This window comes from Micropterus salmoides, unplaced genomic scaffold, assembly GCF_014851395.1.
Source record: "Micropterus salmoides isolate LMB-PRFRI ecotype aquatic unplaced genomic scaffold, ASM1485139v1 Ms_hic_scaffold_6, whole genome shotgun sequence".
Lineage (NCBI taxonomy): Eukaryota > Metazoa > Chordata > Actinopteri > Centrarchiformes > Centrarchidae > Micropterus > Micropterus salmoides.
Window position 1 is genome coordinate 21406018 of NW_024044348.1, and position 25121 is coordinate 21431138.

General features: G+C 39.4%; 3 protein-coding genes across 5 annotated transcripts; 2 read left to right on the plus strand and 1 right to left on the minus strand.

The window, feature by feature from the left end:
• The first annotated feature begins 1634 nt into the window (after positions 1-1634).
• On the plus strand, positions 1635-13821 carry ccpg1 (cell cycle progression 1). 2 transcript variants are annotated; one of them, XR_005442181.1, is made up of 11 exons: positions 1635-1789; positions 3503-3592; positions 4488-4605; positions 5283-5368; positions 5987-6176; positions 7420-7767; positions 8719-8831; positions 9967-10083; positions 10315-11615; positions 11882-11963; positions 12852-12989. XR_005442181.1 is itself a non-coding variant. In XM_038700876.1 (10 exons), the coding sequence occupies exons 2-10, from the start codon at positions 3533-3535 to the stop codon at positions 13042-13044; spliced, it is 2526 nt and encodes an 841-aa protein (XP_038556804.1). In that variant the 5' UTR covers positions 1635-1789; positions 3503-3532; the 3' UTR covers positions 13045-13821. The 2 variants fall into 2 exon arrangements, 1 of the variants encoding a protein (XP_038556804.1); XM_038700876.1 differs by lacking the exon at positions 11882-11963 and having other exon boundaries at positions 12852-13821.
• Positions 13692-21936, minus strand: pigb (phosphatidylinositol glycan anchor biosynthesis, class B). 2 transcript variants are annotated; one of them, XM_038700878.1, is made up of 13 exons: positions 21812-21936; positions 21518-21666; positions 21288-21411; positions 20542-20659; positions 20329-20433; positions 19724-19854; positions 19496-19636; positions 19357-19408; positions 19067-19278; positions 17460-17524; positions 17158-17377; positions 13982-14159; positions 13692-13900 (listed from the first exon to the last, which is right to left on the minus strand). In XM_038700878.1, the coding sequence occupies exons 2-13, from the start codon at positions 21630-21632 to the stop codon at positions 13787-13789; spliced, it is 1575 nt and encodes a 524-aa protein (XP_038556806.1). In that variant the 5' UTR covers positions 21633-21666; positions 21812-21936; the 3' UTR covers positions 13692-13786. The 2 variants fall into 2 exon arrangements, with proteins under 2 accessions (XP_038556806.1, XP_038556805.1); XM_038700877.1 differs by having other exon boundaries at positions 21777-21935.
• Positions 21937-23154: 1218 nt separating this feature from the next.
• Positions 23155-24632, plus strand: LOC119890790 (protein PIGBOS1). Its single transcript, XM_038702192.1, has 2 exons — positions 23155-23308; positions 24248-24632. Exon 2 carries the CDS (start codon positions 24292-24294, stop codon positions 24448-24450), a length of 159 nt encoding a protein of 52 aa, XP_038558120.1. The 5' UTR covers positions 23155-23308; positions 24248-24291; the 3' UTR covers positions 24451-24632.
• Positions 24633-25121: the final 489 nt, after the last annotated feature.

Sequence of the window (25121 nt, forward strand, 5' to 3'; positions counted from 1 at the left end):
GTAAGACTAATGCTGTCAAATTATTAAAAGTACAATATTTCCTTCTGAGATTTAACTGCATAGAAGAAATAAAGTGGCATGAAAAGAAAGTAGCCTACTCAAGTAAAGAATAAATATCTCAAATTTGTACTTACATGTACAGCAGTAACATGTACAGAGTAAATTTTTCCACCACTGCTTCAGTTTACAGATCAGCTCATATGAGGCCTTTTTTTTTTAGATTTAACACAGTATGAAGTAGTTAAAATTAGCACAATCTTAACCAGCTACAACATCAAAAAGCTGCTCAAAGATTAATTGTATCAATAATAATGAAATAATAAGCTACACACTTTTTAAATTAGAAAAACTGAAGTAAGGGGCTGTTCGACATTTGTCTATTTTATTATTCTTAGATAAATTGTTTAATGTGGATATTTTTACTGTGTAATTTACAACTCATCAGATGAATCTGAATATCTCTGTCACTTTAAAACTGCATGATGTCTGTCAAGGTTCTCAGTCATCCTCACCTGAGGCCAAACCTGGACATCCGTTTAATCACTTCTCAGGAAACTATAAACAAACTTCACTTTTGGCCTCAGGTGACCAATGATGGTCTGTTAGAACTGCCAGAGGCACTAAGAACCAGCGCTATGGATCACTTTTATAATGAGCCCATAGAGGTTAAATAGCTGAGTTTCCCTACCTATCAGTCAGAAATGAAGAAACATCTTCTGCCAAATCCAGTTGCCCTTGATTTTAACCGTCCTTGGATAAAACTGCACACATACACTCACACACTCACACACACACACCTTGCAGACAACAATTTACAAAAATTGGCATAACACTGACCTCCACTGGTATTACATGTTAGCAGCAGAGAGAGAATTATTAAATCATTATGAAATTATTTTACCATCATTGTACAAAAAACAAACTAATAAGCCTAGCCTAACAAATAAATCAGTATACATAAATTATAAGGTCTTTATCATTTTGAAGGGTTATAAGTTCCATAATGTTTCTCATTTTGTAGTTGTGAGTCTTCGCCCTTCAAAGTTCCCCTCTCTCCATACAAAATAAGATAAATAAACCTTGTTTCATTAATGCGATAACAGATGATAACTATTTTTTGTGTATTTTATGTCAGCTCTCTGTTTACCACCATACATGTGGTGGTGTGTTGAACTTTGTTTATACAGTCTAATGTGCTGACAGGTGAGTCTCCACAGGTTGCACAGAAACGTCATATAATAAGACATTGTACACGCAGTATTTATAGTTACTGAAACCAACCAGACGAGCAACACAACTTTTTATTCAACCAACCAGTCTGTTAGCAGAGAGCCAGACGACACGCGCTCACAGCCCATAACAACGACGAGCACGTGCTTTGGACATTTGTACTTTCCAGATTTACTTTGCAAGACTTCTGCTAATGCTACAACACAGTACAAACCACACCGATGAGTTATTTTTGTTGTTGTTGTCTTTTTAATAATTCACTCTGTACGCGGGCTGCTTTGTCACACTTCCTTGTTTAGGTTTTTTTCGGAGCCGCAAGATTTGTTTCCAAACACTTTGCTCCACCCTTGTTGAGGCTGTTTGGGCACCGCGTTGGCTCATGGGTAATGTAGTTTCAAGAGTTCGGCGAAGCGGCGTGCGCTGCGTGTCCAGTTAAATCTCTTAAAAACTACATTTTCCGACTACAGTCGGCTTTGCAGTGTTACTGTGGGGAAGGCATACTGCAATAACTGTGGAGCTTCTTGTAAACAGCTGTCAAGTCGTTGGGCGCTGAACAACGGTCAGTTTAGTCATTTTCTTTCGTCTTTAAGAAGTTAGTGATGTTAAGGGGCTGCTAAAGATAACAAACATTGTCCAAATGGCATTAATTATATGTTCTGACGAAGCCCAGAGAGGTGACGTTAATAAGTATCCTGTTAAGTGAGTTAATTAGCTGCGAACCAACCGATAAATGTCTTTATTTAATGTTAACAGACGAAGCTAATGTCAGCTATAGATTACGGCTGCAGTGTTCAGCGCCCGTGTGTCTCTTGTTGAGACAAACATTGGCTGTTTCATCGTCAGGCCGCAGGAGCTGGCACCATCTCTGTTAGCTGTTATTATGGTCACCGCCAGAGACCGCTGTTTGTTTGTTTGTTTTATGTGCCTAGCTGACTAGCTACCATACAGTCCATGCTAGCTACTTAAGTATTTAAATGGCGAAGACAGATTGGTTTATGACCAGCTAGAGAAAAGCAGTGGTGGATGAAGTATTCAGACCTATTTCAGTACTAATAACTCACTGTAAAAATATTCTGTTAAAAGTACTGCGTTGCAGAATGAGAAATGCCCCTTTGACTGTTATACTATTATATGTTTTATATATATTATATTATTATTATTACTCATACATTAATCTAAAATCAGGATTTTACTGTTGTTAGTTGAGGTTGAACTATTCTGTGTCAGACTGCAATTAATGACTTTCTTTCATTATGGATTAATCTACTGATTAATTAATGCTCTCCATTAATCATTTGTAAAAATTCAGAAAATAGTTATCACAAAGAGCCCAAAGTGGCACTTTGATGTTTGGTTTGTTAGTCTAAACCTCAAAATGATTAAAAATACATTAAAATAATTTAAAGGTAGTTTAATTTATTACAACACATGTTTTTTAAACTCTTCATATGTTTTGTGTGTAAGAATCAAACTTTGGAAAGTAACTGAAGCTGTCAGTTAAATGTAGTGAAGTAAAAAGTACAATATTTCCTTCTGAGATGTAGTGGAGGAAAAGTAGAAAGTGACATGAATAGAAAATAATTAAGTAAAGTACATGTACCTCTAATTTGTACTTAAGTACTTGGGTAAATGTACTTAGTTATTGTCCACCACTGGAGAAAACTAATGGTGGGAATGAGTATGATTTATAGAACTGGACAGGTCATCATGTTGAGGCAGTGAATGAAACTAGCCATCCACACGGTAGCGCTTACAGTAACTAATACATTGCTAACATTTTTATTTTTTCTAAAGCAACCAGATGTGACTCATAGTCAATATAACTACTGCGTGGTGCTGTTTTTTTCATCAAAAACAAACCATAGGTTGTTTCCAGTACCTTCCTGTGAAGGGAACTTTTCAGTACTCCACATAGTGAAACCGCTCCAGGCTGCTTGGGGTTAGGTTTGTTTAAACCTCTTGGAAGAAAACAGTTCCTGCTCAGTCGTCAGATACATCAGTTGTCTTTTTGTGTACACCTGATTCAGAATTAGATGTTAGCATCATCATTTGTTGTCAGTGTGACAGCGTACCAAAAGGCTGAATCAGAGTCAACCCATTAATTTTAATCACATAAATATAGTAGTAGAAGTAGTCGCAGATGCTTTTATCAGTTTCCTGCTTAAACTTAAGATTCATCAGACAGTTTTTTAGCATATGATACACTGACCTACCGTATCTTTTTTAGCACAACATACTGTCTCCAGTGTTTTAACCTCCTTATCTCCTCTAGATCCCTGTATATTGCTGACGATTGACAGAAATGTCAGAGACGTCAAGTGATGCAGAGCTGTCCTGTGGATGGACCATTATTAGTAATGAGGTATAACTCCTTTCCCCTTATTCCTAATCACAGCTATTTGCATTGGTTGTTGTATAGATTTTGAATTTTTTTAGGTGGCATCTCAAATTAGGATTAATTTCTGTAAAGGAAAATTATAACATGTTTACCAAATCACAGGATTAGTGGAGTCTAGTGTCACATTTCTTTAAAAAGAGACACTCATACAATCAAACACATAGTTAATCACAACTTTCAGCAAATTGTTGAACATTTTGGCAATTTCTTCCCAACTCAATCCCTGAACTGTTTTTTCCTTTTTTAACTAATTTTTTTATCAGCAAATGAGCTGACCTTCGTAATAAGTTGAATAGAAACAAACTTTACAGTTTTATATGATAAAATGTTAATTTGATTGTAAACAGATACTTTTAGACATAGTAGACTTATGTGACAGACGGTACAAACGGCTTCTAAATATTACCACATTAGGTAAAATAGGTAATTCCTTAGAACGAACTGCAGCAACTTGCAAACTCCAGTTTGGATTTCAGTAATGAAATTTTTGCACACAAGTTCTACAAGTTCTAAAAAAAACAAGCCGAGTTGTGCAGCTCTCTCTCGATATATACATATATATCGAGAGAGAGAGAGAGAGAGTGATGCCAAGACTTAGACCAACTGATGTTTGTTCAGTCATAATGTCATATGTCAGTTATCCTTTATCGCAGGAAGCTTTTCTAATGTTTCTAATAAAACCAGTCACTTCAAATCCATTTTACAAAGAAGTACTTAATGTAGGTTTTCTTGCTGAAGACTGTACGTCTGCATGTATTGTTTGAATTATTGATACTGATCATATAATGCAGTAGTTATAAATATGAATGAATAAAGATGTATTTCTCCCATTTTTAATGTCTGTTCATTATGTTTACAGGGTTCAGATATCGAGACTTTGGGATCGGAGGTTGCGGTGGAATATGGAGCCGAGCTGTTAGAGCGTCCTCCGTTGGAGGAAGCAGAGCTGCAGGACACACAGGCTGCTGCATGTGCTGGTAAAAAGCCTCATGTTAGGGTTACAGTTTGACCTGGGTTTAACAGTAGCAGATTTATTGGTAATATTGACTGTGAATTGTTTTATTAGTGTGACACTATAAAATAAAAGCTTTTTTTGGTACATTTTCATGTGACTTTATAACCGTTTACTACTCTATAAAACTATTTTGATCAATTTGCCTTTTTAGTGATGTTTATTTTTTATTTGGACCTATTTTTATTACTTGCCCTTGTTTTTCATTTGGCACCTTGTTTTATTCGATCCTTGGAAAAATATTTGATTTGAAAAGAAATATTGATTATTATTAAAGCTGAAACAAATCGTTAATTGATGAGTCAGTTAAGAAAAAATCTGAAACTAACTTGTTAAACTTGTTAACTGAGTAAAAATACCCACAATTCACTGTTTTCAGTTTCTCAAATGTGATTTCCTGGTTTTCTAAGTCTTTTATGACATCACAACTATTCTTGGGGGAGCTTTGGGATTATTTTATTTTTTTTACAATTTTCTGGACTAAACAATGAATCGATTAATCAATAAAATAATTGACGGATTAATCAATTATCAAAACATTTGTCAGTTGTTGTTTTATGACTTTCATTGTTATACATATTTTAGTATATGTGGCTTTGTAATTATAACAAACATAATTCACATATTAATTTGTGTTCTCAGCGGAGTGTGTTGAAGAGACGGTTGCTGCTTCACTTGATGACACTTTGGGACAACAAACTATAGATGAGACGCTTTATTCCTCAGAGGTGAGAAGTCCTGGAAATACTCCAGAGCCACTTTGTTGCTGCTCCCGCTGCCTTCCATCTTCAATAATATACAGACAGGACAGATGAAAGAAAAACCTGAATAAAAGAGTGGAGAGAGTCACTGTTCAAATGCAGGTGCTTCAATGCACCATGGCTCACTGAATGTTTGGTGAGTTTTGAAATGACATAAATAAAATGCTTTGGCCTTTACAGTCTCCAGATCTCAACCCGGTTTCACACCTATGGAAAATTTTGGACCAAACTGTTAAGACAGTGCTCTCCATGACCATCTTCATAAGACCACATGATATAATAACTTTCATCTTCAAATCTATTTAGTGATCTCTGTGACGGTCCCTGATGCTGTATGTCCTTTAGTTTTTTCTGGATACTGTACTCGGGTCTCTCTTGATCTCAATGAGATAACAGAATTAAAAAAGGGTTGTTTATACAAATGAGGGAATGTCTTCTGGAGGAACGGTGTTCATCCCTCCAACAAATTTCAACAGACCTGGCAAGGAGCCCTGAAGCTGTTCTGGAGGCTCGTGGTGGCCTGACTCCACACGAAGACATTCATGTTGGTTTTTCCCTTTTTAATTTGTCAAATATCTTCTCCAGGCCGGAGACAACATCACAGGGAAAGAGCATGTGAATCTGTTGTCCTCCAGCGATCACTCGGACATTGTGACTCTCGGAGACTTGAAGGAGGAGGAGCACGCTGAGGCAGAAGAGGAGGCAGGAGCCAACGAGGAGTTTTACCTCGGCACCTCCTGCAGCAGCCAGTACGCCTTCACTGCTGCAGAGACTGGTAGGGCTGCAGCACCACACACACTCAATGACACACTCAACTGTCTTCATCGGCAAGCTGATTTGGTTTACACTCGCATCCAAAGAGTCACCATAGAGAGACACAACACTTCATCCCAAACACTTTCTTCCTCTTCCTGTTTTCTACGTCGCTAAAGCAGGTTTGATGCCGACTCACTGGAAACTTCCACAGAGTCTCGTGAATCTAAGCTACCATTTGAGAAGTCAGCTCACTGGAGGCCGTTCTTTTCCAGGTGGCCTGATTGAAACCGGAGTGAATCTAACGATGCCAAGCTTGCTCAGAAATGCACAGAGCTAATCCTGAACACATGTCGATGTGAGCCAGCTGGGCTTCTTATGAAAATGATGCAGTGTGGCTTCCTTCACTGCTTTTCCATGTGTGTGTGTTTATAGAAGGGCAATTAATATAAAAAATGTAGTGATGTTAAAATTACAGCAAGTTCCAGTCAGTCTAAGAGCAGTATACAATGAAATCTACGGGGGCGGTTTTTGCATCTGTGTGCTGTGAGCAGATTTAAGATGTGAATTTCTGTGAAGTGTTGCATTTTGTATTTCTGGTGGAGGTATAACAACAAATTATTGAGCAGATGCAACACAGAGAATTTAGTAGCACTCTCTTTAGTGGTTCGACATTTTGGGAAATATTCTTATTTGCTTTCTTGCTGAGAGTTAGATGAGAAGATTAACGCCACTCTCATGTCTGTACAGTGAGTGTGAAGGTACAGCTGGTTAGCTTAGCTTAGCACAAAGACTGAAATCAGGAGGGAACAGTTAGCCTGGCTATTTCCAAAGTTAAAGCTCTCTAATTAACACGTTTTATCTTATATGTTTAATCTGTACAAAAGCCAAAGTGTAAAAACAACACGTTTTGATGTTACGATGGTTTATGTGCCGGACAGTTTCTTGCCCTGGAATGAGAGTGACATCGATCTTCTCATCTGACTCTTGGCAAGAAAGCAAATTAACATACTTTTGGAAAACTATTCCCTTTTTTAATATTTTTTGAAAAACATTTCACAAACTCAAAAATGTATCAGTTATTTGTTAACAATATTGTTCAGCATTAGCAAATTAATTTATCTAAATCTATAATTTTCGTGATCTGCATGATTAACCTCACGCATGCTTTCTGAGCCTGTGATTTTAGTGTGAACCTCTTCTTTCTGTTCATTTCTCTCCACCTAACAAACACTGCGAGCGTAACTTTGTGCATTTTGCTGTAGGTTTCCCTGCGCAGCAGCCCGCAGTGACAAACTCGAGCAGCAGCGAGGACGAGGCAGGACGAAGCGCCAGTGCTGTTGTCCGGAGACGAAGGTTGAGGAAGAATACCACAAGCATTGTGACAGAGCCTGAGGATGAGGAGGAAGAGGAGGAGGCGGCGGCGGCGCTGGAGTCTGGCCAGAGTGAGGAGGAGGAGAAAGAAGACAATGGGCAGCAGGAGGAGCAGACAGAGGTTAGACCCGCCGCTGCTCCGGATGTCCGAACGAAAGGCCAGCGCAGCAGCATCCTCAACACGTGTATCCTTATTACCCTCGTCGTAGCCATCAGCATGGGCTTTGGACACTTCTATGGTAAGAAGTTCACTGCAGAACTGGAAAATTTTACAGTGGAAGATCAAATAATCCCACTGATGTTCAGGGCAGAAAATTGTTTTCTTCTTACACTTATAATCTTTTATGCAAGGACTGCTATTTTTCTCCTTTTATTATGTCTTATATATTGTTTTAAATCTTTAACCTGTTCCATCTTTATTATTGTTCTTGTTATTCCAGTCTGTCCACATGTGTGGAGTTTAGGTCAGGGATGTGGGGTTGTTGATTGTTTTCCTCACTAGCTGTTCTTCTTCTTCGATCTTTTGTTCCCCAAAACATAGACGCTCAGACTGTGTAAATGATCATGCAATTGTTTGCTCTGGGCCAGATGTTAGTGACTGTCTTAGGAGATAGAACCTTTTGTTGTAGTACTTCTCTGTTCATTCTCTTTTGTTAAATGAATTCTTCAAAGACAATGGTTTGTTGTAACTCAGTTATTTGCTCAACCTCTCACCAGGAATACAATTTCCACGACATTGACATGGCTCTCTTTCTCTCATGTGTGATATGTGACTTGTTTTTTTTTCTGTACTGGAGTGGCTTACTGCTGGAGATATTTGAAACAGATTTGTAGAACTGATTGTCTGTCAATCAGTCTCCGGTTGCAGCGTCAGAAATTAACTTTGTGTGACAATTATCTTCAGGTTCCTGGTCTTTATGACCAGAGTTTCTTTTCAACCAGTCTCTTTAGTTTGTTTGTAAGAGCAGGTGCGAGAGACATGTCAGCGGTTTTTCGGCTCTTATTGACTACAGTGCTTCTTACGGTTTATAAGTCTTGTCAAACCTGCCCCACTGTTTTTCCTCATGTTTCTGACCTTTTATAATATAGACATTATAGAGCACCATAGACTGCTGTTTCATCACATGTAGACTAGCCCCGACAATTCTTTCTAATGAAAAATGTGTTTGTGTTACAAATCTCACGTGCAGGCACAGTCCAGATTCAAGAAAGACAGAAAACTGTGAAAATCAGAGTGAACGAACGCAACGCTGTGAGAGATCTGCTTCACCGGCATTTTAGAGAACAACCTTTTACAAAGCAGGTCAGTGACAACTCGAGCAATAATTAATCACTTGTGGCAGAATGTACATGACAACAATCATTAACTCGTTCCTTGACTTTTGTGACTTCTTTCATGCATAATGCTTATTTTTGTATTTACTTGTTCAGTCAAATATAGAAACACTCTAATTAGGGATGCACCGAAGTGAAAATTCTTGGCCGAAGCCAAATATAATGAAAAACATTTGCCGAACAAGTATATTCACATTTTTCCCATTTATTTTGCCGCTTTTTACCATTGCATAAATTTGAATAATCAAAATGTGCTTTTTACTTAGTGTTTCCCACAGGATTTGGAGAGACTATGGTGGGGTGGTCCGAGGCCCAAGAGGGTCCTGTAAAATAAATTTACATGTGTCCATTTACTTATAAAACGTATTACATGTGTCCATTATACTTTCTGTGAATATAATCCAATTAATCTTATTTCCATCCTGTATAGAGACACCTTATTTTGAAAACTGTAGGTCACATGTGTATCCTCGCGCTAAATTCATCAAGTCTGACCCAATTTGATAAATAATGTCGCATGTTGTCCGCCTGTCAGCTCGCACTGGATTCACCATAAAAGCTTGAATACATGTGCACACCAAATTTAGGTGCGGCTAGCTTAATCGCGTTCTCAGAAACGAGTGACCGAAGACAAGGACAGTTTGTTGCCTTTTCTAAGAAGGAAAGGAGACAAGGACAAGGACTAGGAGACAATTCAGCAGAACAGTGTCTGCAAACAGCGATCTTTGCGTCTGTTTCGGACACTTTAAAATGCTTCCACACTGCCTGCATGTCAACGTAATTGTTCAGTAAAATTTATTCGGTCTTTTGACTTATTAGGCCGAACACTGAAAATGCTTTTTTGCTATTTTCTGCTGATTAATTTCGGTGGCCGAACATTCGGTGCATCCCTAATTCTAATGCAACAGCCCCATAATAAATCAATAATGCAGCCTACCTTTTTTGTATTGTAATTTGTAGTTGTTAACACTGTATCAGAGGTCATATTGTATTAATGTTATTGTTTTCGGTGTAAATGTATTGTTTTCTTGTTCGCCGATTACTCTGATGACTGGTGATTCATATTAACATAACGTCTTTCGTTTCCTCCTTTTCTCACTCAGGGTGACGTTGGTCTGGATGACGTGGATGAGCAAAAAGTTATTTCGCTGCTCACAGAGGTGATTGAGAAAATAAAGAGCGAGAATGAGGCGCTCAACATCAAACAGGCACACATTCAGGTAATGGGGAAGTCTGTGTACATCTTTGGTAACATAATACACATGCAAAATGAGTGCAAATGTTATGAGGAAATGTTATGAATCTCACATTTTTTTTACTATTCAAATGCAACAAGAAAAATGAAACAAAGAGGTTTTTGCGATTTGTTTTCGTCGTCAATAATCAGGACTCTTGTACGTCACTTTAAAAGGCACAACTTTCCCTCCTGTGTTCCTTCTTTTCCCATAAAGGCCCAGAGAGATGACTTGGAAATGTTGCTGAAACAGAAGGATGATGAGAGGACGAACATTATGTCTCAGCAGCAGAAACTGACTGCCGAGAACCTGCAGCTGAAAAGCTCCCTGGAACGTGAAGAAAGGTCCATGTCCGCCTTACAGGGGGAGCTGAGGAACCTGCGCTCTAAGATCAGAGATCTGGAGGCGATGGGAGCTGCTGCCGACTCGCTGCTGTCTGAAAACCAGAAGCTGAAAGACCAGCTGGAGGAGGAGAAAAGGCTAATCAGAAGCTTCCATGGACAGAGGGAATACATGATGGCTGAAGCACAGACACTGAGGAAGAAGCTCGACAAGGAGAGAGAGGTTACAGATGAACTGAGGAGAGCGTTAAATCTGCTGAGAAGTCGCATCCCTGGAGCTGGAAAGGAAGCCGGTACAGAGGCAGAAGAGCTGCAGTCACGTCTGAGTGAGGTGGAGAAGAGACTGAGCTTCGAGCAGCAGCGCTCTGACCTGTGGGAGAGGCTGTATGTGGAGACCAAAGAAGAAAGAGCCAAAGGAGACACAGAGTCCAAAGGTAAAAAAACAAAAGATGGCATGGCAGGCAAAGTGAAAGAGACATTTGACGCTGTGAAGAACTCCACCAAGGAGTTTGTCCATCACCACAAAGAGCAGATAAAGAAAGCAAAGGAAGCGGTAAAGGAGAACTTGAGAAAGTTCTCAGATTCCGTCAAATTAACTTTCCGACACTTCAAGGATTCGGCTTCGACCTTCATCAACAAAGCCAGTGGATTTTATAAAAAGAAACGTGACGAGAAGAATACAAAAGAGTCGTGGCAGCACAGATCCCACAAGCCTCATCAGAGACACCCACACAAATTTGACGACTTCTCTCAAAGCAGCCACAACACTCGAAAACCAGGACATAAAGTTCACGAAGATGATCAAAACACCCACAAGGCCAACTTGAAAGGGTGCTCCGGGGTTTTCGACTGCGCCTACCAGGAGTCCATGAGTCTCTTCAACAAAGCCATGGAGCCGATCAGAGCGGACGAATTCTACCAGCTGCTGCAGAGCTACCTGCAGCAAGAAGTCGACCACTTCCACCACTGGAAAGAACTGGAGACGTTCATCAACAGCTTCTTCCACAACGGGGTGTTCATCCACGACCGGATGCTGTTCACAGACTTTGTCAGCGGCGTGGAGGAGTATCTGACCGACATGCATGAGTATCACGGCCTCGATGACGATGTGTTCGAAGATCTTGATGACTACGTCTACCGGCACTTCTTTGGAGAGGCTTACACAAAAGGCCCAAAGTAAGTCTCAGGGGCTGGACTCACAAAGTGTCCTAAATGATGCTAAACGTTCCCAGGTAAGAGAGAGAAACTTTCACTGAGGAACTGTCGTGTAAAAAATTCAAGACTTGGGCCAGATAAGAAAGCTTGAACTTTTACCAACATTTTGATTATCAAAAAAATAGACACCAATTAGAATAGAAAAGTTTCAGATGAGATGGTCAGAGATCGGTGCAAAAGAGTTTATTCCAATACAGGACAGATAAATCCGTACAACATCCCTGCAGGTCGGAGGATGATGTCAACCTGTGGTGAGCGAACAGCGCCTTATATCCTCCTCCGTGTTGGCTGACCACTCCTCTCCTTATGGTGAACTTCTTATCCTCTGCTGCCGTCTGGTGGCCGCTTACACGTATTGTTTTACCAATTTAATATTGTTTTCCAGCAGTTTATTTATTACTGTGTTGCTGTCTTTCTATATTTTTCATTACCGGATAACAAGTTTTCCAATATATTTCAACTTCAGTCCCACCGTATTTTTTTTTAAAGTTATACATGCATAATTTGACACACAATTATATTTCTTAAAAAGTTAATACAAGAATAACGTTTAATGCTGTATCTTTCATTAATGCTTGGTTTCTTACAGTAATCCTGATATAGTGCTGGCTGTATCTGCCGTGTTTTTGCTCATCATCAATATGTCGTGAATTCGTTAAGCATCAATCTCTCTCGTCTTTTTGTTCACAGTTGGTGAATATTTAATGTACACCTAATGACCTGTTGAACAAATTGGGGTCTAAAAAGCATTTTGTTTTGATTAATAATTCTAAAAATATTTTCAGTTTTGCGGTGTCCAGGTGGCAGAGAGTTGTGCAACCTGACATCACCGCAGTTAATGAGTTGTGATTGGTTGCTGAGCTGATTTGATTCTAACTCGCCAACAAAATATGCTTCTAAAAGTTTAATATATCCTGCAGGTGCGTACAGGACGTACAGCTGACTGATGATGATGTGACTTGAGAAACCTCTCTTCTCTCAGACCTTTACAGATAAACAGTTCTTTGAAGAACTTTTCAGTCAAGTTAAGACTCGCGTCCCGTATTTTTCAGTTGTTCTTCGTAACTCGGTCATGAGAAACTTTTTTTTTTTGTGAACACGTTTTCTTCCATTATCGTACTGCAGCTTCCAGCTTGTACATACTTATGAGTTTTTAACACTAATATTCACATGTACGTTGTGTTTGAAATCACGCAGCGGGCCGTTTGAAAGACCCGACACAGACTCAAAGGAGTCGTCGAGGGTGAGGCATCAACAGCGAAAGCAGCAGAGAGCCAGATCTCGACCACACAGCGGATGCAAGTGGAAAAGATCAGGAAGAAGCGCAGACGGACACATGGCTGACGTCAAAATCGAACTGGGTCCTATGCCATTTGATCCCAAATACTGAAAATATCTCTGCTGGTTTAATATTATAGTTGTAGATTCTAATTTGGGTTGTATTTAGATACAATGTCTCCCTTTTTTGTAATTTTGCACAATGTTCACTTTGTAAAGCTACTGAACGTCCTTGGTCTGTTTTGTGTTTTTCTGAAGTAATCGTTATTAGGTTTGAGTGAAAGATGTGGCACACCTTACATCATCTGCACATCTGTAACACGAGAAGTAGGGAGTTCATTTAACATTCTACAAATGTGAAAATGAATTACATTATTTTAGTCTTGTATCTTAGAGACCTGATGATTTCCTACATCAGATACTCATCTCCAACCGCAGCACTCATGTTTAAAAAAAGTTTTAAAAAACATGTTTGGGAACCAAACTATTGTTCTGTGTTAAACAAAGACATGCTACGTTTGGGATGTTTCCGTGTACAGCACAGTAGATGTTTTAATTTGCTGCTACAAAGACCGTTTTGTGTGACGGGTTTTAATTTGCTTGCGTTAAAATGCAGTTTTCTTACATTCCATCTCGAGCTTGTTTTAACTGGACCTGGCAGGTATTATTTGTTTTATTTATGAAGAAAATGACTGAAAAATAATTCAACACCAAATTTAGTTGTGAATTATAAAAACAAAACACATCTGACAAATGATATGTCAAAATAACGTTTGAGTTTAAACTATTTATTTCAGTAGCAAATCCATTTAATGACATTCTCCTTAAGAAAATTGCCATTGTTCCAGTGTTTGTCAGTGCCTTTCATAAATAAAGATGCTTCCTCCAACTCTTCCCTCTGGAAAATGAGTATGAAATATCTCTGCCGTCCTCACAAAGTGATTCCCCTGCAAAAACACAGAGATTTCCTGCAACAACAACAAAAACACATTAGAGTTTAAACAGTTAAAGTTTTACACACCGAGTAATACCATTTGTCAACATCTTACCTTCTCCAAAACATCAAACAGAACCAGGTGGGTCGGTAGAGACGATTTGTATGGAAATGAAGTCCTGAGCCAGTGAAGAGGGTCGTCGTAGAACATGTCTGCTTCATCGACGTAACCCTCCTCTCCGAGATCCGGAGGACACTCGAGAAACCTCAACTTCATCGGGCAGTGGACGTGGCTACAAAGAGAGAGACCGTCAGCTGCTGCAGGTAGCACATCAGCATTCAGATCAGTTTGAGGTTGGTAGTAAGGACGAGTACGACACAAGGTGGACGTTCTAGTGTTATGTGGGATATTTTAACATCGGCCCAGATGAAAAAGTTATTTTAGTACAAACAAATCAGAATATATTCATATTCAGTCATGGATGACGTGTTATTTACATTTAGAATATAATAGCCTCTAACAACATACTCTGACATGTAGATCAATTGTAAGTCGCTTTGGATAAAAGCGTCAGCTAAATTAATAAATAATGTAAATGTAACTGAGCAGACAATTAAATCTGTGCAGCCACTTAAGTCAGTGCTGTTATAGTATCTGTATCGAAGCTGCTCTACTGTCCACAGATCAGAAAACTGTTCAGTCATTATTAAATACACAGAGCTAGTAGGGCTTTGCATGAAGCCTCAACAATAACCTAAATAATATATAGAGCATTAAGAATTGGAAATTATCAAAAGTTGGCACTGAATCTTGGCTGTTTTCACTTTGATCAGATATTTCTTGATATAAATCACTATTTTTATGTTGTTATTTTTTAATGGAGGCAAAGTTCTTGTAGAAAAGTTTTCCTCACAGAAAGGTAAAAACAAAAACAGGTGTTGCCACCAGTATTTCAAACTATACCCACCCCTATAAGCTAGTAATGTATATAATAATGCACTAATGTACAGATGACAAAACATTTTCACCTCATTCACACTTTAATAGCTGTTCTGGAGCTTTCGACTGTATCACATGGTCTTCATCAGGAGATTCAGTTTGTGCCATTACTGTGACATAAATTATGTGGTCAAAAGCTTCAATAACAGTCTGTGAAGGTTCTCAGTCATCCAGGTCATAGTTATCCAACGAAGGTTGAGGTCAAGGGCAACTGGGCTTGGTTGAAGATACTAGAAGACGTTTTGTCCGTCATCCAAGAGACTTCTTCAGTTCTGACTGACTGGTAGGGAAACTCAGCTATTTAACCTCTGTGATCGTTAGCTAGGATCGTCGATACCTCTGGTTTGTAAGTGCTCTTGGCTGTGGTAACGACAGTCGTCATGGTTGTTTGAGCCACCCATGGCCAAGTCTGAACAACCATCGTTGGCATCTTCACCTGAGGCCAAGAGGAAATGCTTGTTGAGTTTCCTGGGAAGTGATGAAAGGACAGCATTGTAAGTGGGGGATAAGTGGTGGCGTAGACCCCCTCCTCTATTCAGCGACGGCTTCTCAACCCAGGTGTAGATGGCTTCCTTGACACCTCTTTCAAACCCTCCATCTTCTCTGTCTAAAATGTGCACCTGTTGTGTTTGTTGAAAATCCTCCTGAGTTTCTCTGATACTCCAGACACGTATGGAATCACAATGTTGTTGCGTTTGACCTTCTTCTTCTCATCCCCTGTAGTTTTGTTCTTCTTCCTGGATTTTGTGGCTGTTTTCACAAAGGTCCATTTAGGGTATCCACGGGCTCTAAGTGCCCCCTTCAGGTGGTTCTGTTCCTTCCCTCTGGCTTTTGCACTTGTTGGTATGTTTTCCGCTCTGCGGTGCAGTGTTCTGATGACCCCTTGCTTGTGTTCCAGTGGGTAGTGGGAATCAAAAAGTAAGTATTGATCCGTGTGTGGGGGTTTCCTGGACACTCCAGTGTGCAGGCTCCTGTCCTTTTCAATGTGAACAGCACAGTCCAGGAAAGCTAAACTGTTGTTGTGGACATCTTTTCGTGTGAACTTAATGTTACTGTCCACGGAGTTGATGTGTTCTGAGAGGGCTTGCAATTCTTGGGTTTTAATTTTGACCCAAGTGTCATCGACATACAGTATCTGTACCAGCGGCTCGGTGCTGTTCCTCTGAAGGAGTTAAGGGCTTTACCCTCCACTTCTACCATGTAGATGTAAGCCACAATAGGTGACACTGGTGAACCCATGGCATAGCCATGCTTTTGTTCTGTAGACTCCTCCATTGTATTGGAAATAGGTGGTGTTTAAAACAGAGGCAGAGTCATTTACAGATCTGGTCAGGGCTGAGGCTGGTTCTGTTGTCCAGGGTGTTGTCTTGTAGTAGCCGTTTCCTTACCGATTCTATTGGCTCCATGGTGGGGATGCAGGTGAACAAAGAGGTCGCATCATAGGACACCATGGTTTCATCTGGGTCCGGTTTCAGTCCTCGAATTTTGTTTCAATGTGGTGGGGTGTGTTACCAACACACTAAGACAGATACTGGTACACCCCAAAGACCACACACCCAATGCAAGAAAAGCAATCTAGTGTATGCGATCCAGTGCAGTGAGGAATGCACAGAGCTGTACATTGCATGGTTCAACACAGAAGGGCCAACTCCTCAGGTCAAGACTCAGCAGCTTATTTACATCTGAAGGATAAAGGACACTTGTTTGAGGACCACCAGGTGCACATTTTAGACAGAGAAGATGGAGGGTTTGAAAGAGGTGTCAAGGAAGCCATCTACACCTGGGTTGAGAAGCCGTCGCTGAATAGAGGAGGGGGTCTACGCCACCACTTATCCCCCACTTACAATGCTGTCCTTTCATCACTTCCCAGGAAACTCAACAAGCATTTCCTCTTGGCCTCAGGTGAAGATACCAGAGGTATCGACGATCCTGGCTAACGATCACAGAGGTTAAATAGCTGAGTTTCCCTACCAGTCAGTCAGAACTGAAGAAGTCTCTTGGATGACGGACAAAACATCTTCTAGTATCTTCAACCAAGCCCAGTTGCCCTTGACCTCAACCTTCGTTGGACTTCAACAACAGCTACTAAATGGACCTTGATTTGAGATTGTTTTTACCAATCAAGAATAAACTTGAACCACAACAAGTGTAAGCATTTTACACAAGTTCCCTGATTTTATATTGTTTCCATCGTGAGCTCCTTCTCTTTGATAAGAACAACCTCATCCCCGTTCATGCAGCTCATCATCTGCAGACCGTCCACCCACGTGTGACAAATGTGTGTCCCGTACCTGTAAAAAGGCGTTGAGTGGCAGGGCATGAGGAGCAGGACGTCCGGCCGCGAGGGAGTGGAGGTGCTGCTGACGTCACAAAGTGTTTGGAGACGGCTCATGACATCCAGAGTGCCTCGCTGGTGGATCAGGCCGGTGTACAGCGCCGCAACCAGGTTACTCGCCAACAAGACGAACGCAGCAGCTCGTCGCCACGCTTTCAAGTTAGCCAAAGATATCCCTATAGCAGAAGAAGTATAAATACACACACCCAGCTGTTCTTTACCGCAAAGAAATTTTTCATGAGAAATTAAGGAACTTACCACAGAACACCATACAGAACGGCAACACCGGGTAGATGAACCTGAACTCCTTGTGAGGAAGCAAACTGGAGCAAAAGATTTAAACATGTCAGTTTGTCAGCCGAGCATAAAAACATCTTGACCAACCAGGACCTGCTCCTCAAAGTGCGTGAAGTGAAACACGGTGGCGGTTCTGACCACCAGTAGCACTATGGAAGAATGTTTTCATGAGAGACTTCCTGTTTTGTTTCATCTCACGTCCGCGACACACAGTCCTGCCAGTTGTTTCACACTACTCCACTGATGACAGGTGGCAGCAACGCATCAGTAAAAACATAAATGCACGAGCAAAGGCAGTAAGGAAGAAGACAGCTAGCAAGTCAACGATACAGGTTTCAAAATTATCCCCCACAAAATGAGGAAATAAATTCACGTGACACATTTGTTAGAGCTTCAAGGAAATGCACTTTGTGACTAACAATGAACGTAAACATAACTCTCTTTACAAGAAAACTCCACAGGGCATCTTTAAAAAATGAATTAATTAAGTATTAAAACGTATTTATGGAATTTATTTGGACATGTTTAGGAGAGCTCCAGAGGACTGAATTGTTAAGAGTAGATTTGAGATGACTAACAGCGTAGAAACAGATGTGAACACCTTCTGGAAAATGTTTTTGAATGACTGTATGAAATATTATTAGTTTGTTACCTGAAGCAACACGAGTCATTCAGAACAGGATAATGGACTATTTGCAGCTGCTGCTTTCTTGTAAGCTGCTATCTCCAGACACATGTTTGATAGGATGTTATACCACTTACCATCTGTTATTTTATCCCTATTAGATTACTGCTTATTTCTCACATTTATTGCCACTGGAGCCACAAAGAAAATCCACAATAATAGCATATCACTGAGAAAGTTTGAGGAATGTTGTTGTTGACAGTAAATAATGGCATGTTATACTTACTCTGAGCACAAATGTGATTAATCATGTGATCTCTTGACAGCTGCTCTTAAATGTTACTCCAACATTTCACAATTATGTCTTACTCTTCACTTTCAGCAATAACTCTTTCCCTCCTGAGTAGGGCTGGGCAATAAACCAATAGTGATAATTATCGCGATATAATATTCCTCAATAACAATATAACAAATGTTCAATATATCATCAACAAATGTTTGATTTAATTCATTTGAATCACTAATGAATTTGCATTTAATTTTTCTACTAAAATATTTATTTTGTTGAGGAAAAGGGACTGAAAAACGATTTACTAATCATATTTGTTGAAATTTTTTTTTAATCAGAATCATTCCACCTCAGATTTGTTAAGTGATCCACTGTTTGGCATCAAGTGTTTGTCACGTTCTGACCATAAAGAAAAGTTTAACCACATAATTAGCCATCTGATTTCTTCAACTTTTAAATCAGAAACAAAAGTCAGCCTTTAAACTTGAAAGAAATAATGATTTGATATTTATCATGATAATTATCGATATCGAGTATAATTCATAATAATAATATGAAATGTCTTTATGGTGATAACATGTTTGGCGATATCGCCCAGCCCTACCCCTGAGTTTCATCAATACGAGCCCATCAATGAGAACGCAGACATTTTACCTGTAAACCACAAGTGTCCAGACGACTGCTGCCAACAGAATCTTGTATCTTTTGAAGGCGATGGTGCACCCATGGAGAAAGAGTGGAAGATGAGGGCCGATCACGACAGCAAACCCCTGAGTGAAGTACCAGTGCCAGGGATGAGAGCCGTAGAAATCAGCCACGCCATAGAAGATGTTAAACCTCAGGAAGTTGAACTGCACCATGGTCCACTGAAAAACAGAGAGCGCAGCTGTTACATTTGACTTCATCAGCAGCAGTTACTGTCATTTAAAAATCACATCTTTTACCTTTTCATAGAATATGCAGTCGATCACAGTTGAAATCACAACTGCCACAGCTCTGGAAATAAGGGGTAAATGGATTATAGCTATAAAAGACACAGAGATTAAAAAAAGTAAATGTTTAGGGGAGATTAAAAGTACAAACCCTATAGGAATGAAGTTATGCGTGATGAGTCTCAGTTTGTTATCTTCCTGCCAGAAATGGTACATCAGCAGAGGAAACCAGACAATGAGGGCTGTCGGTCGAACAATGACAGCCAGGGCGACCAGGGTCAAATACTTTTTGCTGGAAAAACATTAACAGTGTCTGTAAATTATCTATTTTCAGAGAGGGGGCGACTTAGAAACAAGGAAAGCTGTAATGAGTCTAGACCTGCTGTGTGTTTTGGACCCGGGCAGGGGAAAGTAAAACAGAGCCAGAGAAGTGATGGTGGTCTCCATGCTGTTGGTCAGAGTCCTCGTGCAGCAGTACCAAGAGAACCACGAGCACAGATGGCAGAAGAACTAATAAAACAAGGGGAAACCGTGAGGAATGTCTTGTATTTTAGGTGACTAGAGACCAGAGACAGCATGGAACTGCAAGAAAGACACCTCAAAATGTGTTCAACAAGTGTGCATAGTCTCCTCATGATTTCACACTGTTTATTATTATTTACTGTATTTGTTTTTTTATGCTGTTTGTCCTGCTGTTTTTAATGATGGATGGAAATGCATCCAAAACAATCCAAAACAGTTTTTTAAATGTAAAGAAAAGTCAAGGTAAAAGACAACAAAAACCCCACTGAATAATGTACAGCATGGATAATATTACAATACACATAAAAATACAGATTAACCATGTTTGGTGCGCTTAAAATCATTTCTGCGTTCTCCATTCATTACAATAAAACACTTTCCTCAATTGTATTCTCCTCAAATTAAAACACAAATCTGCATACGGTCAGAGTGAATCACAGCGTATACAAGTAGACGCTTTACCGTCCATTTTGCAACATCACGACTTTCTAACGTGCGGATGAGGAAGTAGAATTTCACGTCTGCGAACGCAGCCAGGAGCGCTTGAATTATTCGTGGGAGCCATATCTGCAAAACCAACCAGACCAGGATGAGTGAACCAAAATGACTTTAGAAATTAATTTGGTCAAAGACATGCTGATATAAAAGTTGTGAGTAGAAGATGTGTGAACTTGCCAGGAGATAGACTGAGTCGTAGTTGATGAAGTGTAATGTCTTATATATGAATGCAAAGAAGAGTGGATAGAAGAATCCTCTTAGTCCTGCCTTCCATTCCCACGTCAGGTACCCATAAGTCACACTGTTAAGGTTGTTAACAGCATAAAATATAATAATAAGAAGAAAAATACTATCAAGGTTAAGGTTTCAGCCTCACACATTAAAGTTTTACTTGTTAAACTTGAATACAGCTTTTTTTATGTTAATTTTCACATACAGACATACAGCAGCAATCTGAAGCGTTTATTTACATGTGATTTCTAACTTTTCTACCTCTGCATATTTTTTTTCCTCCGGCTTATTCTAGCCTTGTTAATATTGTTTTATCCGTTGCCTGATTGTGTTTTGTTTCGTCTGCAGCTATATATTAGATCAACGTGGCCAGGTGTCCTTTGCAAGAGAGGTTCCCAACCTCAATACTTAGCCTACCTGGTTAAATAAAGACGTAAGGTGTGGGAAGAGAACCCGAAATCATTAAAAGTTACAGGATGAGACCATCTGAACAATGGAGACAAACTGATGTTTGGGTTGCTGCAGATTAAACTATTTGAATACACCATTTTGGGATGTGAGAATCTGATGATCATTATTGATCAAAAATTGTGAATGAATATGTTAATGAGAACAAAAATACACATTAATATACAATGAACGTTTTTCTTACAACCGCCCGCACTGCTGCAGGTGATAGTGTCAAAGGATATTTGAAGACCATATGATGGGAGACCTCCAGAGACTGCCAGTACTCATCGGGGACGAAGCTGGTCTGGACCAGAAAGCAGTTGATCAGCCTGAACGCCACAGAAAACACAACAACTCTCAGCACACCTGTGGAGTAAAAAGGTCACTTCATATTAGCAATATTACTCCTTTATTTCCACCATCGCAGCACACAGGTGTAATGAAAGTATCACTATCCTGTCAGGGGACCCACCGTTGTTAAGAGGGGATTCATCTTCCTTTGCGTAAAGTTGAGATTTTCTTTTCCTAAGTTTTACATCTTCGACTTTATTCCCTGTCAATTTCAGACGTGATCGGATATTCTCCATCAGGACATTGTGTCTTTCGACTTAGCAGCTACACCTGTCAGGAGGCAGGTCAGGTATGTTAAGTGAGATTCAGGAGCTGATTGAACTCTTCCACACAAGGAAATCAGGAACAATGAATTTTAAATACACGAGATTAACACAAACTATCAGCAGTTGATCAGGTGCTGCAGGTGAACAACCTTTCGTTTATTTAACCAGCAGTATTAAACTTGTACAGCTTCCACTAAGCGACATTGACTTTATATTAACGTCCAGCGGCACAAAGTGGAAGGGAGCTCAGAGGTTTGGCTGCACTTCCGCACTCAGAGTTACTTCCGGTGGACCATTGTTTCCCGACTTCAAAGTAAAGGTCCAGTCCGATCGATGAGCCTCAGAGACGTTTGGGCAAATTTTCATCTGATAAATATAAAGTAAGTATAAAGGAACATTTCACAGAGCAGAAATTAAGGAAATGTTAAATAGGACCAAAATAAAACTACTCACGGTAAAAATTATAGATACAAAAGACATCACTCAGATTACATCACTACTATGATATGAGAAACTAAAAAATAATTGAGTTTGAATTACAGCATGCTAAGGTCAGAGTTTGGACTTGAGTAAAATAGCATATCAAAATGTTTAATTTTTACTGACACAAAACCGCTTAGTTATTAATAACCATCTCAAAGTGGTGACTTTGTAAAAAATTGTGATTTTATCTTAATTGGCAACTATTTTGATAATCGTCATAAAAGTCATTTCATGCTTCCAGCTCCACAAAGTGAGGATTTACTGCTTTCCCTTTTAATTAGTTGATTAACTTAAAATGTTGTACTATTAGATCAACAAAACAATGTGATGGTGTCACTTTGGGATCTGGGTTACTGTGATGGCATTTCTCACTAGTTTCAGAATATAACAAACCAAACAATCAATTGATAAAACAGATTAATCCATAATGAAAATTATTTAATGGTAATAATATCATTAGTTGCAATCCCATATAAAATAGTTAAAAAATTAGTTACAACAGCAAAATCCTGCTTCTAAATCACTGCATGAGTAAAAATAAACTAATGAAGTAACAACATTTACAGGGAACATTTTTCTGCATTGAGTACCAACAGACCTACTTTAACTAATGTTCCTAAATATACTTGCATACATTTTCATGCATCCATCCACCGTCAACCGCTTATCCAGGTACACCCTGGACAGGTCGCCAGTCCATTGCAGGGCCACACATAGGCAGACAACCACTCACACTCACATCCACACCTAAGGACAATTTTGGAGACACCAATTAATCTAATCTGCATGACTTTGGATGGTGGGAGGAAGCCGGAGCACCCGGAGAGAACCCACGGGGAGAACATGCAAACTCCACACAGAGAGGCCGGGGCAACCGGGGTTCGAACCCACGACCTTCTTGCTGTGAGGCGACAGTGCACCACCGCGCCGCCCCTTCTACCACTACTTAAATGATTTAAACTCAAGTTGCAGGAAGCTGCACTCTCCGCTAGGTGGCGAACTGTAGCTTCTTCTGCCAGAATTCAGAGGAGAAGAAGAAGAAGAAGAAGAAGAAGAAAGCTTTCATGCTGCACACAAGTCAACTTGGCGTATCTTGTGTTTTTGCCTCTGTGTTTTTCTGTCTGTCTGTTTGGTGATTCCACTTCGAATAAACTGCTTCCTCGGTGAGTTATGAATGTTACAGAATCGCCTCTAAACCAACTTAAAATGTCATGTGTACGTTGTATTCAGATAAACGGTGAGGAAACGGTCAAGCTAGCAGGCGCTTTGTGTATCAACCGGTCTGTATTTTTCAAAATAAGACTCATTAAAATATAATTACTTCTATTTGAAAAAAGTTTTGCAGTCAGTGAAAACAATCACCTTTGTAATGCACAATAGTTTGTTTGACCATAGTGCACATTATTGTGGCAGACTAATGATTCTATTGAGTTCATGCTGATTGATTAATTGAAGTATCTATCCTAGTGCAAAATATACGTGTTTGATGATGACTTAATCATTATACCTGTAAATATTAGGTATTTTTTTCAGTTAATACTGCCATTACCCTAATGCATAGGCTTTGTTCTAAATGCATAAAATAAATAAAGTTTTTATTATTATTTTATATTTAGCTTATATGATAAAGACTATAGACTCTTAACAATGCATGTCAGATAGCATATGGAGATGGGCAACTGTTCAGTTTTCAGCCTCAGCTTCAGTTCTCCTTGGATTGTAGTGCCATGAGTCTTGGACTGTCTTCTGGACTAAGCACAATTTTGTCTGAGGGTGGTAGAACATGGACTACCTCACACTCTATTACTTATAAAAATAGTTTTTATCTCTGGTTTAGGGAAGTGTGAAATACAGTGGTGACTCCGGATGTACTATTAAAACAATAGCGTTGGTCCAGTGCAGCCAGCAACACAGCAGTTATCTTGCACTGTGTATAGGGTAGTTACATCCATGCAGTAAGTTATGCTTAAAGTTTTGCAGGAACATGTAACATTCAACAGAGCACAGGAGATGCAAAAGGATAAAAAGATTTGTACATTATAATTCTGAGTTAGCAGATAAAGTGTCTTGGATAACACGACTTTACTCTTCTTCTTCTTTAGGATCATCTTGTGTCTCAAAATTGGAATTTCATATAAAATAAGTCATGTTTAGAAGAAGAATACCCTTCACACAGATGGCCTTCGCCACACTGCTTGGAGTCGCAGGTGGTATTTATATCTACAGACCGTATTTTGAGCCGGTGCTGAAGACCTCAGGACAGCAAAATCAGGATGTGCCAAAGCAACAGGATGAATCAGACTGAAGTATTTCATCACTCCCAGGAAATACTTACCAGAAAATACCAGGAAATACCAGAAGAACTAGATCCGAGGCTGCTGAAGGCCAAAACAAAGACAATGCCAGCATGGATAAATTCATGCATCTTTGTAGTTTCTCATATGATTATTAATGTACAAAAATAAAATATTTAATAATTTCACCTCCTAAATTATCATTTTTTAAATGTCACATGTCATTATACATCTCTGTATTCATTTCCAAAGCTTACAGTGGGAAGTACTTTAAAAATAACCTCACATTTGTCTTACATGTTTTTGCTTGGAATTGAATTGAATTGAATTTTTGAATTGAAATCTTTATTTCAAGAGAAAGTATATAAAAAAATAAATAAAACAATGTTTAAAAACATAGGAGAAAAAGCTGTCCCCTGAACCAAATATGTTTTTATCATCTGAAAATAATACAAAATTCAATACTTAAGGTACTTTACAAATGTCATTGATATATATAAAAATAACTTTGGTCCCAACGCTGACCCCTGGGGGACACCACAAGCCATGCCCAGACATTCAGATGAATAATCTCCCATCTTCACAAAATGTTGTCTGTCTCTCAGATAACTATAACAGATGAGCAGCAAACAAACTTCAATCACATGTGCGAAAAGGAATCGGAAGAAGTAATACCTTATAT

Coding starts and splice junctions, on each gene's coding strand:
- pigb (XM_038700878.1), bottom strand. CDS start 21,632: ATGGAGAATATCCGATCACGTCTGAAATTGACAGGGAATAAAGTCGAA. Junction 19,637..19,723: donor GGGTCCAAAACACACAGCAG/GTCTAGACTCAT, acceptor ATGTTTTTCCAG/CAAAAAGTATTTGACCCTGG. Junction 19,409..19,495: donor CATAACTTCATTCCTATAGG/GTTTGTACTTTT, acceptor CCTTATTTCCAG/AGCTGTGGCAGTTGTGATTT.
- ccpg1 (XM_038700876.1), top strand. CDS start 3,533: ATGTCAGAGACGTCAAGTGATGCAGAGCTGTCCTGTGGATGGACCATT. Junction 4,606..5,282: donor ACAGGCTGCTGCATGTGCTG/GTAAAAAGCCTC, acceptor TTGTGTTCTCAG/CGGAGTGTGTTGAAGAGACG. Junction 8,832..9,966: donor AACAACCTTTTACAAAGCAG/GTCAGTGACAAC, acceptor TTTCTCACTCAG/GGTGACGTTGGTCTGGATGA.
- LOC119890790 (XM_038702192.1), top strand. CDS start 24,292: ATGTTTAGAAGAAGAATACCCTTCACACAGATGGCCTTCGCCACACTG.